The 18,552-nt window shown below is 36.9% G+C and overlaps 1 protein-coding gene across 8 annotated transcripts in view; it reads right to left on the bottom strand.

Annotated features, from left to right (window-relative positions):
- Positions 1-18,552, bottom strand: part of FER (FER tyrosine kinase) — a 209,616-nt gene that overhangs the window by 83,356 nt on the left and 107,708 nt on the right. The window contains exon 14 of one of the 8 annotated variants that reach the window (XM_074813542.1): positions 11,492-11,619. The exons of the other annotated variants lie outside the window; for them this stretch is intronic. Within the exon in view, the coding sequence (XP_074669643.1) occupies positions 11,512-11,619 (108 nt within the window). The 3' untranslated portion in view covers positions 11,492-11,511. Of the gene's footprint in view, positions 1-11,491; positions 11,620-18,552 lie in introns of those variants that run through there. 8 annotated transcript variants of the gene reach the window in all.

Raw genomic sequence — 18,552 nt, forward strand, 5'->3', positions numbered from 1 at the left:
CACTTATGGAGTGACACAACTCCTGTTAAACTGCACCAAAGCAGTTTCTTCAGCAGATAGTGAGAAAGAGTCTAAGAGAAGAGATGCTGCCATCTACATCATATCAGTGTACAATTCTGTCATTAAAAAAGAAAAGAAAAAATCTAATTTGCAATGTGTTAGATAACCATTTACATACAATTTCAGAAAAAAGTGTCACTGGTTCAGATAATTACCTTTAATAAAGTATAATATGAACAGCACTGTAAGGTATACAGTAACAAGGACCAGACTGTTTCTACAGCAAGCATGTTGTTTTACTAATTCTGTTGAAACTGCACCGACTTGAATATGTCATCATTCAATATTTTTGGATAGGTGTCGGTAATTAAATAAATCAGATAAGCACACAAACGAGTGGATGCATATTAGCGTATCAACAAAAGTTAGAAATAAAGTAATGTATTTTTTCTGTCTGATCATAAACTTCATGATCTTCTGTAAGTGCTTAATTCTGGTTGTGAATAGAATGCAAGTATTTTTCCAGTTGTTAAATGCTATTACCCTACAGATTAATCATGTGTGAAAAAGATACTTAAAAGTTACAAAAGAAATGTGACAGCAAAATGGGAAACCAAAAATAATCTTTACTGTAGGTATAGTTAAACAGACACTGTAATGCCCATCAGTCCAAGTCACTGAAATTTTCATTTCAGTAGAGTTGCTTCTAAATCAAATAGAGCAAATCCACATTTCTGTACCTAATCATAAACTAATCTGAATGAGAGGAGGACAGAACTCTTGAGATTATTAATGCCATTACTATTCCCCCTAGAAGGAACCTGCTTATGATGTAGCCCTCTTCTTGTAACACTAGTAAAATCTCTTTACCTCGTACTTGTTCAGATTTTTCTGTTGTTGATCTTGGACAGAGTATAAAGCACTTTAGACAAATCCAGTTAGAGAAATCAGAGTTTGAGCGCAACTGTTTGTTATCTTAATGGTATACTTTATTTCCAAATGGAATTACTTAAGAAATCCAGAAACTTTAGCACATTCTACTTTATTTATGTCCTCTGGTTTACCCCAGGAGGGGAAACTGGATTACATGAGTGCCATACTTCTTCACCAAGCACAGTAACTGACTTGGCTCAGCTCAGATAGTGCTTCAGTGCCTCTTGAGAGATAACCCTTTATCAGACATGATGAGCTACTTGGCAAAAGCATGCATTCAAGATCCTCTATGGAAGGATACCAGGGAAATGACAAGATACCTAAAGGACAGGAAGGAACTACCTCAAGGTGGACAGTTCTTGGGAGGAAAGTGAAAAATGAGCAAGAACCCTACTGAGACTGCTCTGGTTAGTACACAGTTGTTTCCACAGCAGGCAAAAGGGTTCCTTATTTCCTGGCTGGGAAAGGCATTACTGTCTTCTGTAGCCACATCCTACCACCTACTTTGTTCAACGGTGTTACCATTCCCTGATTATTCTTCTTCATTTGTTACTGAGCAGCCAGGGTCACGGTGTGCAAATGAGGGCTGGCTGCTCCCAGGGGATGAGCAGCCATCGGAGACCCCTGGCCAGCCGGACCGAGTCTTACCAACCAGGTCCCACACCACCGCCTTCAGCAACAGCACAGGGCAGGCAGGGGATTAGCCCCAAGTTCAGATCAGTCAAGTCTGCAGTGATAAAGCACGTCTGGGGTCAAGGTGGGAAGTCAGCCTGTGGGCAGGGGTCAGGATCAGGCACAGTGAGGTGAACAAGCACCAGACACAGCCCCATGACTGGTGGGCAGGTTCATAGTGACAAGACACTGCCCCGGTCAGTCCAGAAACCAGCCAGGAGTCAGGGTCCAGGACCAGATGAACAGGCAGCAGGAGCTGGGGCTCAGATGGGGCTGAGCAGTAAAGCCTCAGATGAAAGCAGCTCCCACGGGACAGGGTTTGGCCCTCCCTGGGACATTCACCCCAAGGAGGTAAAGCCTCCAGCTGAGGGCTGAAAGGAGCAGTCCTCAGCCAAATTATTGTATATTGGTCCTGACCCTGGTCAGGAGTAGGGATACTCTCAGAGCCCTTACTGAGATAGTTGTTTACTAATAACATGTTTGGAGTCCTAATCACTGTATCTAACCTTTGGAGATACTGCTAGATCTGTTGGCCAAACACTGAGAAACGAGTTGTCAACTAGGTAATTCACACAGATGAGAACTTGCTCAGCCCTGACACTGCTACCCTTCCCCAGTGGTCAGGTACTAGCTAAGAGTCATCATACTGGAAGTTTATATAAACAACAGTTCGGTAGTGAATACCTTTTCAGACTTTCTGAGGCTATCCAGGATGTTTGGTTTCAACAAAGATAAGCATTTTCAAAGAGAGGAGTTATTTCAAGGGTTAACTGTAACTCACAAAAAAAACCCCAAACCAGTAATTAAAGAAATAAAATCTTCAACTGAGAAAAAGAATACTTCAAAAATAATCAGAAATTTCTCTTTTTATTTTAAACTAAAGTATTCTGGATACGAGAAGATAGTAAGTTTCACGATTCCTTGGACCATGGTAAATTTCAAGTCTTGAGCAATCAGCAGGGAATCGACTGTGCACTGGTCCTTTCTTCAGCGGAGATGTGGGTACTGAAGTTGTGTGAAAGGCCACTAAGGCCACAGTACGAACAGCAGATGGTCGCTGTACAAGATGAAATCTCTTTTTCTGAGCTATGAGACTGAAATGTTATCACTATTATCCTAAATTTCTTCCAAACATGTAAGCTTAAGCCTGAAGTGCAGTCTTCCTCCTGCCTATCTCCCTTCATCAAAGAAATCACAAATTATTATGCCAGGAAGAAGGCTTACAATTTAGTTGCAGTAAATTATAACAGTTTTCCATAAAATGGAAAACATAACCCAGAACAAATACTTAGTGTTCAAACTCCCCTAGCATTCTTTTTCTATAATTTTAGGTAATGATTTCAATCATGAAGAACTCTAAAATAGTACTTTTTCAAATTAACAACTAACAGTAAGGCAATTAGATATTAAACATTTTAAGAACAGTCATTTTGGGAATTAGATATGAATAAACTTGGTTTTAAAAATCTTACCATTTGTAACAGGAGAGAGAAAAAGGGATAAAAAGAAAATTACTTGTACTCAGTTTCAGAGTACCATCAAAAAATCCAAGATTCTTACTCAGACTCCGAAGTAAGATTTGCAAAAGAGGAAGAGTGAGAAAATCCTGATCAGGTTCCATCACAGTATGAATAAGTAAGACTTCTATGTCATCACCACTGTTATTATCTCATGTTCTCTGTGACATTATTTACTCTAGCTAGTTCAGACCACATTATCATAAAGCTAGATGCCATCATACTAATGAAGGCAGCACCTATACCAAATTTTACCACTGCTTTTCATCTTAGCAGAGGATGTAATGAAAGCCAAAAAGCCTAAAAACCTCTAGAAATTGCAAAACTTAGTTGATTTAGGGAACATCAGAATGACTCAACCAAGAGCAAAACCTATTGCTTTGAGAGAACTGAAAACATAAGACTTTCCAATGTAAGAATCTATCTGAACACAGCATGGAGAATTTACCAAAAACCTAAATATCTGTCCCCTTTCCCCCACCCCAGTGATTTCTTCATTAACCTTCCTCTAAAAAAAACCAAAGTAGAGAGATATTGTCAGCATCTCGTAAGTATGGTGCGTAAACATCCATTGTGCAAGTTTCTTCATGTTCTAAGCAGAAAACAAGCATTCAGAAAAAGAGTTTGGAAAGTAGTATTTGCTCTCCTTCTTCCAAATGAAATAGAAAATATGACTAGTAGGAATTACTGCAGCTAAGAGCAATTTTCCTAAAACAAAAATGGAAAATCAATCTTTCATTTTCAGTATTAAGGATAATTAGAGTAAGATCCTTTTTAATGGCTAAGAAAATAATAATTGCAGATAATTTTTCATCACATGGGTATTCAAATAATCAGTTACCAAAACTTGATGAACTTGATGAACCAGAGAAAAAAAAGAGAGTAACAGTTGTGTACATGTGGATACAGCCTATCAATGTAGAAACGAGAAATTATCTTCTTAGAGAAGTACTATTTTTGACACCACCTATTCCAGTAAATCTAATGTGCATATCAATTTCATGAATCATAAACTACGTGTTTCATGTCCTTCAGATTAAGCACAGAAATAAAGGTAGCTAGTGGAAAAGATTTTGCATAAGACCAAGTGAGATTTACAAGAGGGGTTTTGAAAAACCCCACTGACAACTTCTTTAAAACTATTTCAGAATAAAGATTCATGAGCTGTAAAAATTGTTATAGAAGTTATTTTGCATTATTATCAGCACTGTATTAAGCCACACTGATGAAACTCAATGTGAACTGTAAAACAGAGTACTAAGACAGATAGGTTCACCTCCTTGGAAAAAGTACTATTTCATCTGACTTGTTATTGTTCCATAAAAAACCACTGTAAAGTTCAAACTTTCTGCTAAACCAAATTCTAAATGGCCATAAACCAAGAGGGTAGAATTAAGATTTGCAAAAGCTGCTATTCAGCATATAAATTGCAGAAGTGATCTCAGAATAACTGCACAGCTTTTCTCTGAGCATTCTTTCTTGAAGATCAATAGACAAAATGACTGTAGCAGTCAACATACAAAACCATTTTTCTTCACTTCTCTTTGAAGGATATGCATTATTTCCCTAAATTTGTATTCTCTTATTCATCAAAGGACTAGAAAGATGCTGAGGATATTTCAGGAAAATACAGGAAATAAAAAAAAATAAAGGAGAAAAAAAAGACTGAGAAGGAACAAGACATAGAATGTGAAATCCTTAAGCACAGGAAAAGGAAAGTCAAGTTTATGTCAAAACCACTATATTTCAAACACATTAAAGAAACATAGCATTCTTCTCTACTTAATATAGTAAATTCAGCTCCCAAATGGAAGTATTCTGAATCACCTGTTAACCAAATATATGCAATCAGAGAAATTATCTGCCCTTTATCAGATATGCCCTCCAAAACAGTGAGTCTTCTGTATGCTCAAAGGCAAACAAAACTGTGTGATAATTTAGTTTTTAATTCAAACATTCTGTATGATTTAAAGAAAGAGGAATGCAAAAGCACTGTCATATTATGCATGCACGCATAAATACACTCAAAGTGGTTAAAATACACTAATATATTTTCACGTGCACAAACACATTTTTACTTTCACCCATGTGCATGAAGAGATATCTACAACTGGGGTTGGGGGACTACAGATGTACATAAAAATGATCAAGAGAGTCTCCTTGAACTATGTAAGATACTTAGCCACATACTTAGTTCTGTCCTGACAACTTCAAAACATCCAGCTATTTCCAGCTATTTTCAGTTGTATAGTTTCTTTTCCCCAGGAGATAAAACATTTAACTCATTCTTTTGGCAACATCCACAAACTAAGGAATACTCTCCGCAAGACTGTTCCTTTACTGCATCAGAAATAGCATGGCCAGCAGGGACAGGGAAGGGATCTTACCCCTGTACTCGGCACTGGTGAGGCCGCACCTCGATGACTGTGTTCAGTTTTGGGCCCCTCACTACAAAAAGGACATTGAATTACTCGAGCGTGTCCAGAGAAGGGCACCGAAGCTGGTGAAGGGTCTGGAGCACATGTCGTACGAGGAGCGGCTGAGGGAACTGGGGTTGTTTAGTCTGGAGAAGAAGAGGCTGAGGGGAGACCTCATCGCCCTCTACAACTACCTGAAAGGAGGGTCCAGAGAGCTGGGGATGAGCCTCTTTAACCAAGTAATAAGTGATAAGACAAGAGGGAATGGCCTCAAACTGCAGCAGGGAAGGTTTAGACTGGATATTAGGAAGCATTTCTTTGCAGAATGGGTTGTTAGGCGTTGGAATGGGCTGCCCAGGGAGGTGGTGGAGTCCCCATCCCTGGAGGTGTTTAAGAGTAGGGTTGACTTAGCGCTGAGGGATATGGTGTAGTTGGGAACTGTTAATGTTGGGTTGATGGTTGAACTGGATGATCTTCAAGGTCTTTTCCAACCTTGATGTTTCTGTGATTCTGTGATTTATACATCCAACAGTCCTTCCAAAATAATTTCTAAATTATAGTGGTTAGTATGCAATACCTTTCAAAGAGCTGCAGTTCCACATTAGAGCTTCCACCAAATTACTACTTTGTTCAAAACAAAAGCCTAGATCCTTCACCCTATCCCTTCCTAGCTGCATCTGCTCATCTTGCATTGGCTTTCATAATCTTCAGATAACATGTTAAAACCACTGAAACGGAACAGCATTACCCTCACAAAATTTCAAATAAGTTGCTGTATTAGCTTAATTTGTGATTGGGAAATCATGTTGCATTAAGTTTTTTACATCAGATACATGCTGCTCTTTAACAAGATATGGCTAGCTTCTCAAAAAATTTCAAATAAACTGCTGTATTAGCTTAATTTGTGATTGGGGAAGAGCAGGAAAAGGCAAATCCACACAGAAAGGAAAAGGAACGAAGAACACCCACCCCTCCCACACATACACACATTTGTGGCACCAGCAACCTGTTCACTTGACTCAGCTATAACATGAAACTGCAGCCTTAATTTATGAGCTCTTTTTCAATGTGAGAATCAGTAAGCTCTGTCTGCATTCCAAGTAAGACAGATGATGGCTTTGAATCAGAAATCATACAACATTACATAAATGCCAACAGTTTAAATGAATCATGTTGCATTAAGTTTTTTACATCAGATACACACTGCTGTTTAACAAGATATTGTTAGCTTCTCACATACCACTAACTCGTTATTCAGAGTAGTAAAAGTGCTGGGAAATCTCTGGCAGCAATAAAAAAGCCAGACAATGAAGGACACACAAAGGGAAGTGGTGGAGACACACCAAGTGGCTCAGCTAAATATTAGCAGCTTCTATTAATACTCATGTACTCTTCTGAATCCCACATTCAGCAAATATGTTTTTTCTCTTGCATTAATTACTTTGGCTTGACAAAATTTTCCTATATGGTCTATGGCAATCTACTCTGTTGCACCTTACTGTATCTTCTGTACCTTTTTCTAAAACTCAAAAGTCTAAGAATTAGTTATGCAGTGTCCTCCTCAATGTGTCACAACTCCTTTTGAACAAACTGGCCTATAACTAAGCAAACAAATTTACTATTCATACTTTTTAATGTAAAACATGAACATGGTGAGGTAAAGGAAAACCACCTATGTCTACCATTTAAGTTCTTTACCTTGCTTTTGTTACTTGAAAAGTACTGTAAGTCTACAAGTTTTTCTGCTGGTCATTCTGTAAAACACTCTAACTTAGAAAGAATCACCCCTTTTCACTTTGTTCATTTGTAGACAAGAAATCCATTGAAAGCAGTGTTTCAACTTTCACAAGCACCTCACCCTCACAGAGATCTAGTCCTTCAATGTGCCTTCACAGATTCGCAGAATGGTTGAGGTCTTCAAGGACCTCTGGAGGTCATCTGGTCAAACCCCCTGCTCAGGCAGGGCCACATAGAGCCAACTGCCCAGGACCATGTCTCCAAGACTCCATAATCTCACTGGGAAACCTGTGTCAGTGTTTAGTCAGCCTCACAGTGTGTGCTCACTGACTCTGGTCCTGTCACTGGGCACCACTGAAAAGAGCTCCATCCTCTTTGCACCCTCCCTTCAGGTATTTATATACAATTGACAAGATCCCCCTGAGCCTTCTCTTCTCCAGGCTGAACAGTCCCAGCTCTCTCAGCCTGTCCTCATGTAGAGCTGCTCCAGTCTCTTCACCTACTTGGTAGTCCTTATGGGACTCTCTCCAGTGTGTCCAAGTCTCTCGTGTACTGGGGAGCCCAGCACTGGACACAGTACTCCATGTGTGGCCTCACCACTGCTGAGCAGAGGGGAAGGATCACCTCCCTCAACTTGCTCGCAGTATTTTGTTTAATGCAGGCCAGGATTCTGCCTCCTTTGCTACAAGGCCATGTTGTTGACTCATGTTCCACCAGGACACCCAGGTCCTTTTCTGAAAAGCTGTTTTCCAGTTGGGCAGCCCCAGCATGTACTGGTGCCTGGGGTTGTTCTTCCCCAGGTGCAGGACTCTGCACTATCTCTTGCTAAACTGCATGAGCTCCTGTCAGCCCATTTCTCCAGTCTGTCCAGGTCCCTCTGGTGGATCAGCCCCTCCTCCCAGTTTTGTGTCATTAGCAAACTTGCTGAGGGTATGCTCTGCCTCATCATCTAGTTCATTAATGAAGATGCTGAACAGGATCAGACCCAGTATTGACCCCTGGAGTACATCAGTAGTCACTAGCCTCCAACTAGACTCTGTGCCACTGACCATCTCCCTCTGGGGTTGATCTTAAGCTTAGTAATCACAATGGATACACTAGGTAAATCATTGGCAACCCTTTTAGGATTTCAACTGACTGAAAGGACAGAACTAGTAATAGCAGTTACTGCATTATGAACTGATTATGAGACCCATGCACTACCCTAAATCGTACATTATATTTAGTATTTACCATGTAAATAAGGCATTCTGAAGGCCTACCTAATCTGGTCCCTGAATTCCTCCTTAATCAACATTTAAATAGCTGTCAAACAGATCCATTTTCTTGAGAATTCAGACACTATTACATACATCTGATGCACACGCCAGATGCAAGAAAAACCCTACCCTTCTTAGTGCTAGATGCTTCTGTGTGTAGTTTGCTTCTCCATAGCTTAAATGTCAGAAGACAATGGACTTCACCAAGTAAGTTTAATTCTTTGGTAGCTTGATCTTGTAGAATAATATAGTATCTCTGTGATGAACTGCCAAAAAACTTAAGTGCAAGCAATCCTTGAAGAGCAATCGTATTTTTGGTGACAACTACAAGAGATATGCTATTCCTGCAGATCCACATCTGCAACAAGCCCTATGCCACTGTAGATACTTACAGAAGAGCTTTGTTTCTTTGATAAACAGTAGCTATTTATTTAGGAATTCAAGAGCTATTTCCAACTGAACTGCTCAATTTGAAATAATTTTCAGTGCAACAGATATAAAAATAAGCACCATACAAACAATGTTTACTGGTAGATTTTTATGGGGGCTCTCCCATCCTTATACACATATTACCTGCAGCTTACTTTTTGCTCTATTGGAGACTCCAGCAATCAAAGGTTGGGAAAGAAGGGAAAGTGTGTGTACCCAGTAACCCCTGAGCAAAGAACATGGGGGAAGGTGAGACGCACACACACTATGTATAGGCTAGGACAAAAAAGCCCCACAGCTCCACCATTAGAGGAAACTTATACACGCACAACGGACAGTACACTGACAATAGTCCCAGTTACTAGCAAATAATTTCTCACAGGATCAGATACAATAACCTTTAACTTCCAAAACTCACTAAAACGGTTTCTTTAAAACAGTCTCTTAAACTAGGGTTCTAGCATATACATACGGTAATCAGAATCGTAGTGATAAGAATAAATTGTGCTTTTACAGATTTTGTTGGACGACTCCTAAAGTATTTTATGCGCATCCATGACTTGCTTCACTTAACGAAATATACTGTGGGTAGGAATCCAACTCAAGGGAATCTTCTATCAAAAATGACCTGCCCTATGCAAAAAAACAATGTGCACTAGAGGCTGATGTGTAACTCACACCCTTAACCTCCTTTAACAACAAAGTCTGTCCTGCAGTTTGTATTATCTGACTATCTTTTCTTAATAAAATTAATAAACCACAGACAAACATATAAAGAAATCAATCTGTTCTTTAAAGTCATGCTGGAAAACAACGACCAAAACTAAATGACCATTAAAAATTAATACAAAGTTACATGTCAATACAAAATCAATTCTTTTTACGTTTTCCACATTTACACAAAATTGTTCCACATCTGAAGTGGTTAATAACAGGACACACTCCTTCACTGTAACACTGAGCTTCAACTTGACCTACTTTTACTCTCCACACTTAAAGCTTAAAATTAGGCTGCCCATTATGGAAGCAAAAAGACATATACAGTACACATAGAGAAAAGACCTTCCAATTTCACATACGCTGCTAAATAAGTTATGATCACCATAATGTTTATTTTATTAGTAAGCTTTAGATGTGTTTATTCCTGGTGGTCTGTATATGAAATCTAACTCAATAGTAAGATTTTTCCATGATGCTTAAAACAGACAAGCCTCAAGTCCACTGCCCTTCTACACAAAGCCATGCACACATATACACACACACACACATGCAAAAGTGAAAACTACATATTCGTGAGGTTTCCTTCCATGTAGAAGACAGTTTATGTCTAAAGAAGATAGTAACATGCTAAAGGGCAGTGGTACATATCTGCCAGCTATTCCTGGAAAATGTTGGTACAGAAAAGTTCGCATCTGCAGAATGAACAGACCCTATTCTCTTATTCTCTCCTACCCAGGAAATCCACAGAAAAAAAAAAGTTTATTGTGATGCCATCACTTTCCATGCAAGTTTCTTGGAAAGGGCTTTGATGGGAATCAATGAACCACATGCATCATTCCATATGAACACATGTGCTGGCTCCAAAGCACTGCAGGATCTTTTTGTTAGGGTCATCTTTCTTAGAGGAAGCGTACTCGCTCTGAATAACGCGTTCTGTTTGTGATATGGATACTGGAATTACCAGTCCAATTTATATACAGCACTTCTGGTTTGCAATCCATGTAACTATCATTATCTTATTCTTCCAACATATACTGGTGAAAACCTCAGGTGCTTCTGAGATAATCTATGAAGATACATGTATGTAAACCACTACAAATTCTAAAGGAGCGACCTACTACAGCAGACACATGAGTTGCTGCAATCACATGAAGCTCCACACAAACTAATCTACACCCATGTAGGCAGGTAGTAAATATTTAATACCAAAATAGTTCAGTTTTAACAATGTCAACCTAAGCACTAATTTACTACAAGAAACAATTTTAACAGCTCTAACAGCAGGAAAAACAACTGTTTAACACTCTTTCTCTGCCCAAGTAGAAACATGAGAATGACACACTGCTTAAGCATCTGGCAGATTTTGATGTTACAGACATGGTAAACTATTCCAACAGAAATATTTACTTACATATTCCTGATTAACAACAAAAGAATCCCAACCAAAAATCTGCATTTAAAATTTGTAGCTACATTAAGACTACTTTTCTTTTAGTAAGTTTAAGTATCTACACAATGCCATATACAAAGATGAAGCCATCTCATAACAAGAAAGAATAGATAAGAAAGGCAAATACTTACTGACAAAACAGTCTGAAAAAATAAAATGGAATCAAACCCCATGCTACATTCCTTACTATCACCTTTGTCATCAATCCTGTGTTTTCCTGGTATCTTCTGGTCATGTTATAAAAGGAAAACAAAAGCAAAAAAGCCTAGCTTGCATACTATTTATGTCTTCAGCTAATTTGTAGAAAGAATCTGTCCATATTAATCATCTCTTCATCATCAGAATGAGAAACATTTCTTGGACATTCTTTTGAGCCTCTAAATATAAAGTTGTTTCAAAACTCTAAGGAATAAGGTTTCTTCTTTCTCCCAGAATAATTTGCACAATGTGGACAATGTGTGCGTAGACCATATGCTATTATTCACCTGTGGTAAAACACATATAAAGACAACACACCAATTAGCTTATTTTCCTTAGAGAGAGGAAAAATGCTCTATGAATTTCTGCTGCGCTATTATTGTAGAAAAAGTGACAGTCAATCTCATTACTATTTTAAAATCTGCAGTAGCTTTGACTTGGGTGTCACTGATAACCAATAGAAGTCCACTCTCCCTGGTTGTTCTTTACAACATTTCACTCCTTTTTAACATTTTGTTCTACTTAAACTTAGTTAGAGGCAATCACAAGCTACTTCACAGTATCTCACCTCACGTAACTATAATGCTACAAAGGTATTTAAGAGCACAAATTCTGATTCTTACTCTTATCTATGCTGGCTTTTGACATGTGAGAGCCTACATTCAAGTAAGGTTGCATACTTGTCAGCCACATCCTTCAAATCATTACTTGAATTAGTCACACTGACAACACTAGGAAAACACAAAAAGAATACAATCAGAGGCCTACATGAAGGTTGCGACTCACAATTTTATAAAACGCAATTATTATATAATATTGGAATTCCAAATCTGGAGAAGCAGTCAGCATTAATAAAAAAAGCAACTTACTACTGCAATCCTACCCAGTTCTAATAAAATTTTATTATTGTGCTATATTAATGTCTGATTATAAAGTTTCTGATAAAGACACTGAAAAGCCACAGTGCAAAGCCCCAGTTTTTACAAGTGTTCCATAAAGGCGTGACTCACAGTCAGAATACTACAGAACAGTCAGTCCTTTGATTTTCACATGTATATTCAAAATGTTAGCAATGAAGTCTGGTAAATCCAAATAACCTTTGTTGAAGGAATCTTTACGTGAAGTAGACTATTCTTCTAGTTAACAGTTTTTGTCCAAAATCCCTTCCTCTAAAATCTTCCATTTATTACTTTTTTTTTCCCTCCTAACAACATACTTTTAAAAATTTTTATTAAGAAGGGCTTACGTCCATCTCCTGCTTCATAAATTTTGGTTCTTTTTCTCGCTTCTTACCATTTCAGTTATGCTCAAGATAATTCCTTTTGCTCAATTTATACCCCACATAGCAATACGGCACTCTCTAATTTTTTATATGAAAGTACAGAAACCAGGAATGCACATGCAGCCGAGGTGCTCATTTAATATTTCTAGGACAGAGATCTTTCTTTAAGAGATTGATTTCTCAAAAATGACACTTTGTTTGCTAAAATGGAATTCATATACTTGATAAAAATACACTTTTTTCTCGGTTTGAGCATAAGCTAATGCTTACACCCTTTAAGAGTGTTATCTTTCAATTTTATTCTAAACCTGATCACAGAAAGAAATACCATAAAGATTGAACCAGAAATATTAATTAGAGCAGATTTTTAATGCCAGGGCCTTTAGAAAAAAGCTACAGAAAACTTTGATCACTGGATATAAAACAATCTTTGTTACTCTTTGTTCAGGTAGCCTTATGTGTCTCTGTTATTACAACATATTTTTAAGAGATTTTTTGAGAAAAAAAATCCTCTAAATTTTAAAAATTAATAAAGATACCTGGAATTATACATAAATTTGGTTTTGTACCCTGTTAGCACAAATTGAAAACTACTCTCCTTTTCCCCTTTTCTCATTAGGATGAAACGCCTTGACAAGTACAGGACACCATTATGGAAGATGTATTCTTTTTGTTACCTGACAGAATTATTGCAACCCTCTCTGCTAAAAACAAACCCTGTAACACCTCTAAATTTTGAGGACATAGGAACATAACTGAAATGCATCTCTAATATTAAGATATGGAACTCTGTTACCAAATACCAATAGCTGCAGGCTTTTCTTCAGCTTCCAGAATTAAAGAACCTATTGAAAATTTGCCTAAATTCTCTTTAAAAAATACTGCCAGTTTCCCTGACATATGAATCACAGGCCTTCTGCGTGACCATAATAATACTGAATAGCAATTAAGTGGCAAAAGAGTAATTTTATGCTTATGCAATAAATACAGTCATTTTCTCTAAGTACATCTTTTACATATTATAAATTCTCATTTCTCATTGTGGATTTAATTTCCTTAGAGAAAATAAAAGATGTATTTTAACATTTAAAAATGCATGTATCAGACTTTAATCATGCTCATAAGAATTAGAGCTTTGGGGCAAAAATCAACACACAGAGACCATGACCACCAGGTGCTTCTTGGCATTCCTACAAGCCTGGCCAGATGTGTGGGTACCATGCAGGTAATTCACAGTGGGATTCACTCTAGAGCTACAAATCTAGCCTAGGTAAAATTGCAATAACTGAACTGCTCGCTGCTATATCCTGCTTCTTCTTTTCGGCTGAAATTTCTGCTCCTAAAGAGCTGTCCTCAGGTCGAACAAATGCAAGATGTTCTTCCCAAAAGGTAGCATCATTACTGCAGTTGTTTCCCTTTTCAGCATTTTAATTCTTTCCTGTCACAAGATGAGAATCTCTAATCAAATGACAGGACTTTTGATAAACTTGAAAGTCTCTTTGCTAAGTCTCTTTGTTTCTCTCCAACTTCTCTCACTAGGCCTAAGATTGCTTGCCCGAAAGTGAGGCTATTCAGCAACCTTGTTCAATTCCTCCATGTCTGCCTTGCTAGCCTGAGAAACACACACTACCTATACCATGAGCACACTTGTCCACAACAGTGAACTTCAACTTGTTTTTGCAAAATATTGCAAAACCAAACAAAACACCTGCAAAACCAACCAACACTAAGGGGAGCCAAAAAACGGGAAAAAAACTTTTGGTTAGCTTTGCATCAATAAGTGTATGTTAACTAATTGCTAAAGAAGATGGTATTAGTGCTGTGATACTACTAAGAAGTTGAACCATGGAGCAGACATTGTTTATGCTTTCTGTCTTTGAAAGCTGAGCTCAAAGACTTCTAAATACAAACTACAGCTCAAATTCTGAAAAATTAGGGTAATGTTAGATTATCAGTGCATTTTCATGAAAAGAATTACCTTTATGTTCTCACTTAAATTTGTATTTCTTCATGATTTCTTTTCATGTTTAACTCATTAACATACTCACATCTTGCAAGACAGCATGAGATCCACACAGATTCTCATGTCATTTGCAGACTTACTCATCAACACTAGAACCACTACTATGAAATACACGTTCTTTTTTCCTTTTAACACTTTTCAGTCATTTCACTCAACATTATTTACAGTTCACCATTTTCCTGTGTACAGAAAATGTTTGAGGCAATATCACAGGCATCTCTGTCACATCAAAACAGATCCAGAATTTTAAAACGAAAGTTAATGGCAATCAATATGTAGCCTAACTCATTTGACAAAGCAGTTAATTTTTTTTCCACAAGCTCAGAATTTGAATTTACTACAGAGGATCCAAAGACTAGTACTACATTAGCACTAGTGAAATAGTAGCAGGTCTCCAGAATGAAACAGTTAGTGCTGAGGACGTGAAACATACATTTTTGGGGAAAAAGCATTATTTCAGACTAGATCTTTCCTGGTTCTGAAGACTGGACACCCTCCCATCAGCAGTTGTGCATCTTCCTATTTTGTTTCAGATGAGAGTAGTAAAGTCTGAATCCTTGGAGACTGCTCAATGATGGAAACATAGCATCCTAAGTGGCACTGGGCAGATTTGCTTCAAAGTTATATTTCTGATCCAAGCAAAAACATTAATGCAGATGTATCCAAATAAAAATTATATTCCTTATTTCCTTGATGATTCTCTTTTCTAGTAAACAAAATGAAGCACAGCCACAACTTAATACAGATTTCTTAAATGTAAAAAATGTACATTTTTTTACATGAGGTTAAAGATGTTAGAAAGTTAAAATATATTTAATACAACTAAAATTGCATTTCTACTAATAAAATCCTTGGGTATGCATTGAGCTTACTCAGGGACTTTATCTACCAGTCATTCCATCAATAATAAATTGAAGAACATAACGTAACTTTTAAAAAAAAAGATTATAAATAAATATGAGACTTTTCCATTAAAGAAATCACTTGCAGATATCTTTTTAATGGCTTTAGTTTTCTGATTTAAATTCTATTATTAGAGTATCATTAAAATGCCAAGCAGGCAGATTTGGTCTACATGAAATGGGACATGGGTCAGGCCTTTTGTGACACAATTAAGACCGTTCCTTTCAAGGGCAACATCACAGAAAGTGAACACTAATTTTACTAATATGGTAAAGGAGGATGAATGACTGCGGGAAGGAAGGAAAGCAAAACCAAATTACATAGCATAATTTTTTTTCTGTTCTCTGCCATATCTGACTTTCCCTTTCTAAAAACCTTATTACAGGGACAGGAATTTGCATAAAAAGATTAAAGATTGCATGAAACGTCAAGAGACTGCTTTGCAGCTATAATATGAATAAAGAAAAAAACAGACTTTGCAGATGTGAAACGCATGTTAAGGAACTGATCAAAGATATTCTGATAATAGCACATGATGCATAAAATACACCCAACACTAGGTGTCAGAGTGCATATGCTATTTCTGACAATAACTTACTACGTCTCCACTTCCCTATATGAAAGCCACAGCTACATGCAAATATAAAAGGAAAGCTCACAACACTCTTTTTCTTAGTTCTGAAATACTTTTATCCAATGACTAGTTTTGATCAGGTGGGAGAACTACAATCATCAAAAAATCATGGCTCAAACTGAAAGGTATTACAAAACAAAAAAATTTCAATATTTTTTGAAACAGCTGCTCTAAAGCAGCAATTTACATCATCTAGCTAACACCCTTTTCAATACTGTCTTATTTGGTTCAAATTGCTGGTCATGAAGCACTAACTACACTATATGTTGTGTTTAGTTCATACAAAGCGTAAGTAGATATCAGACACTCAGATCATTTTTCATAAATTCTTGAAAGCCTACATACAATATATGTAATATGTAATATATATATTTTTAAAAACCTATGCAATAATGTTTCCTGTAACCCAATACTCTTCTTAGCACTAACAGTCAGTATTACCATGGACGTCCTTTCCATTACTTTATGTAACCTACCAGAATGAAAGTTGAAAAGTTCATCAACCCTAAAGAAAATACTCTTAAGACTGATGCAAACCAGCACAAATTCATCATATGATGAAATAAATGGAGCCTGGGTGATTGGATTTTATGGATCGATGCTGATTACTTGCAGCACTTTGGGATACCTAAGTAGTCAAAGTACTCAAATCAGCTACCAACTGGTCATAAAACTAGCATGATCCTAGAGGAAATACTAGTATTTCCACTAATTTTAATTAATACTAAGACTAACTCAAGTCAACAAGTCCAGAGAGGAGTAGGCCCACTTCATTTTCCCCCTGAAAATAAGGAAACCAAAAAACTGACTTTGCAGCCAGTGACAGTAGAAAAGCTAAGTCTGTCTTAAAAATTGTCCTCCAGCACTTTGTAAGGAGGTTATGATACATCTGAATGTAGCAGTCGTGGTATGGATTCAAGTTCTGGAAAGACTCACCACACAGTCATACATACCTTGCATGGCTATCATCAAGGGATTTAGAGTATCCCTATGTGCATTTACACCTCAAAGACCATGAGATGAAGTACAGTAATGGAGAAGTGATCAGGAAGGTCATTTGGGACTGTGTTTCTTCCATAGTATAGGTACTAGAAAAATTCTTTGACTATACACAGTTACACAAAACTATGAATAAATTAAAAAACTTTCTAAAAAAAAAGCGCAAAATGAAACAGAAATGTCAGGAATATGGAGCTCCCTGTCTTCCAAGTAAACAGCAGAAAATGAAGAGAATGTTTTCCAGATGACGTTTTCCTGTTTAACCTTAAGAGAATAACTAAGAATAAGTCCTTTTATCATTTAGTTTGTAGTAACATACCGCACTATGGTTTTACATTTACTAAAACAGGGCTGCTCTCACAGTATGTACATTATGCAAGAGCAGAAAAAATCCAGGAAACAAAGAGCATTAAACATTTAAAACAGGATATTGTAAAAGACAAAAATTTGTAAACAGATATAAAAAGATTCCATTTTGAGTTTGACAGTTCTGTATTTTTAGCTTAAACAATTTACATCAAAATACATTTATTCACACATCAAAAATAATGTTCTACACTTTCTCGTATGTTCAACAATGAATTTAAGCAGTATTTTATATTCACTAAAGTGTCAATTTGGTAATCAGAAAGACATTAACCTAAAATGCGTACTTACAAAGCCTCATTCTTTTAATTTTAAAACTAAATAAAATAGGTAAGCACAGATAAATGCAAACAAATCACATTAATTTTGAGAAAGGGAATATGCTTTAATTTCTTATAATTATTAGCAGAAAAGAACTAAGACCTTAGAGTAGGAAACTAGCTATGAAATAAACACTGTTATGCTTCCTGAAGTTTTGTAGAACACAGAAGGTGCTTTACAAGCTTGAAACTAGTCTTTTTTTAAAAAATCAAGAACAAATGACTTATAGTTAAAATGAAAGATTTAAATGGAAAAGATTTGGTTTATGAATGAATTATCAACTAAGTAGATACAAACTGCAAAACTACTAGAAGCAGCCAAGGATATTCTTAAGCTTTCTAAGCAGTGATATACTTTAACTTTTCCATCCCTTTTCTTTTCCCGCCTGAAAAGACTTTCTGCAAATTGATTAAAAGGGGAATTTTTATTTCAAGTTTTCAATGATGCTGGAATGACAGTAACTTTTACCGTGTCTGTATAACTTATTGCTGAGATATAAAATAGAGACAAAACGGAGTTGTCATAATTCTTCCAGATTTCATGAGAACTTTACCACTTGAGAACACCATTTTATCAAAAAAATTTCTTCTTCACAAATTTATGGGCAGTGAACTACTACGTTCAATTACTTAGTAGTGAAATCCAAATGGGAAACCAAAAAGAAAAGTAGGAGGATATTCTGTGAGATGCTG

The sequence above is a fragment of the Strix aluco genome, chromosome Z (genome assembly GCF_031877795.1).
Source record: "Strix aluco isolate bStrAlu1 chromosome Z, bStrAlu1.hap1, whole genome shotgun sequence".
Taxonomy (NCBI): Eukaryota; Metazoa; Chordata; class Aves; order Strigiformes; family Strigidae; genus Strix; species Strix aluco.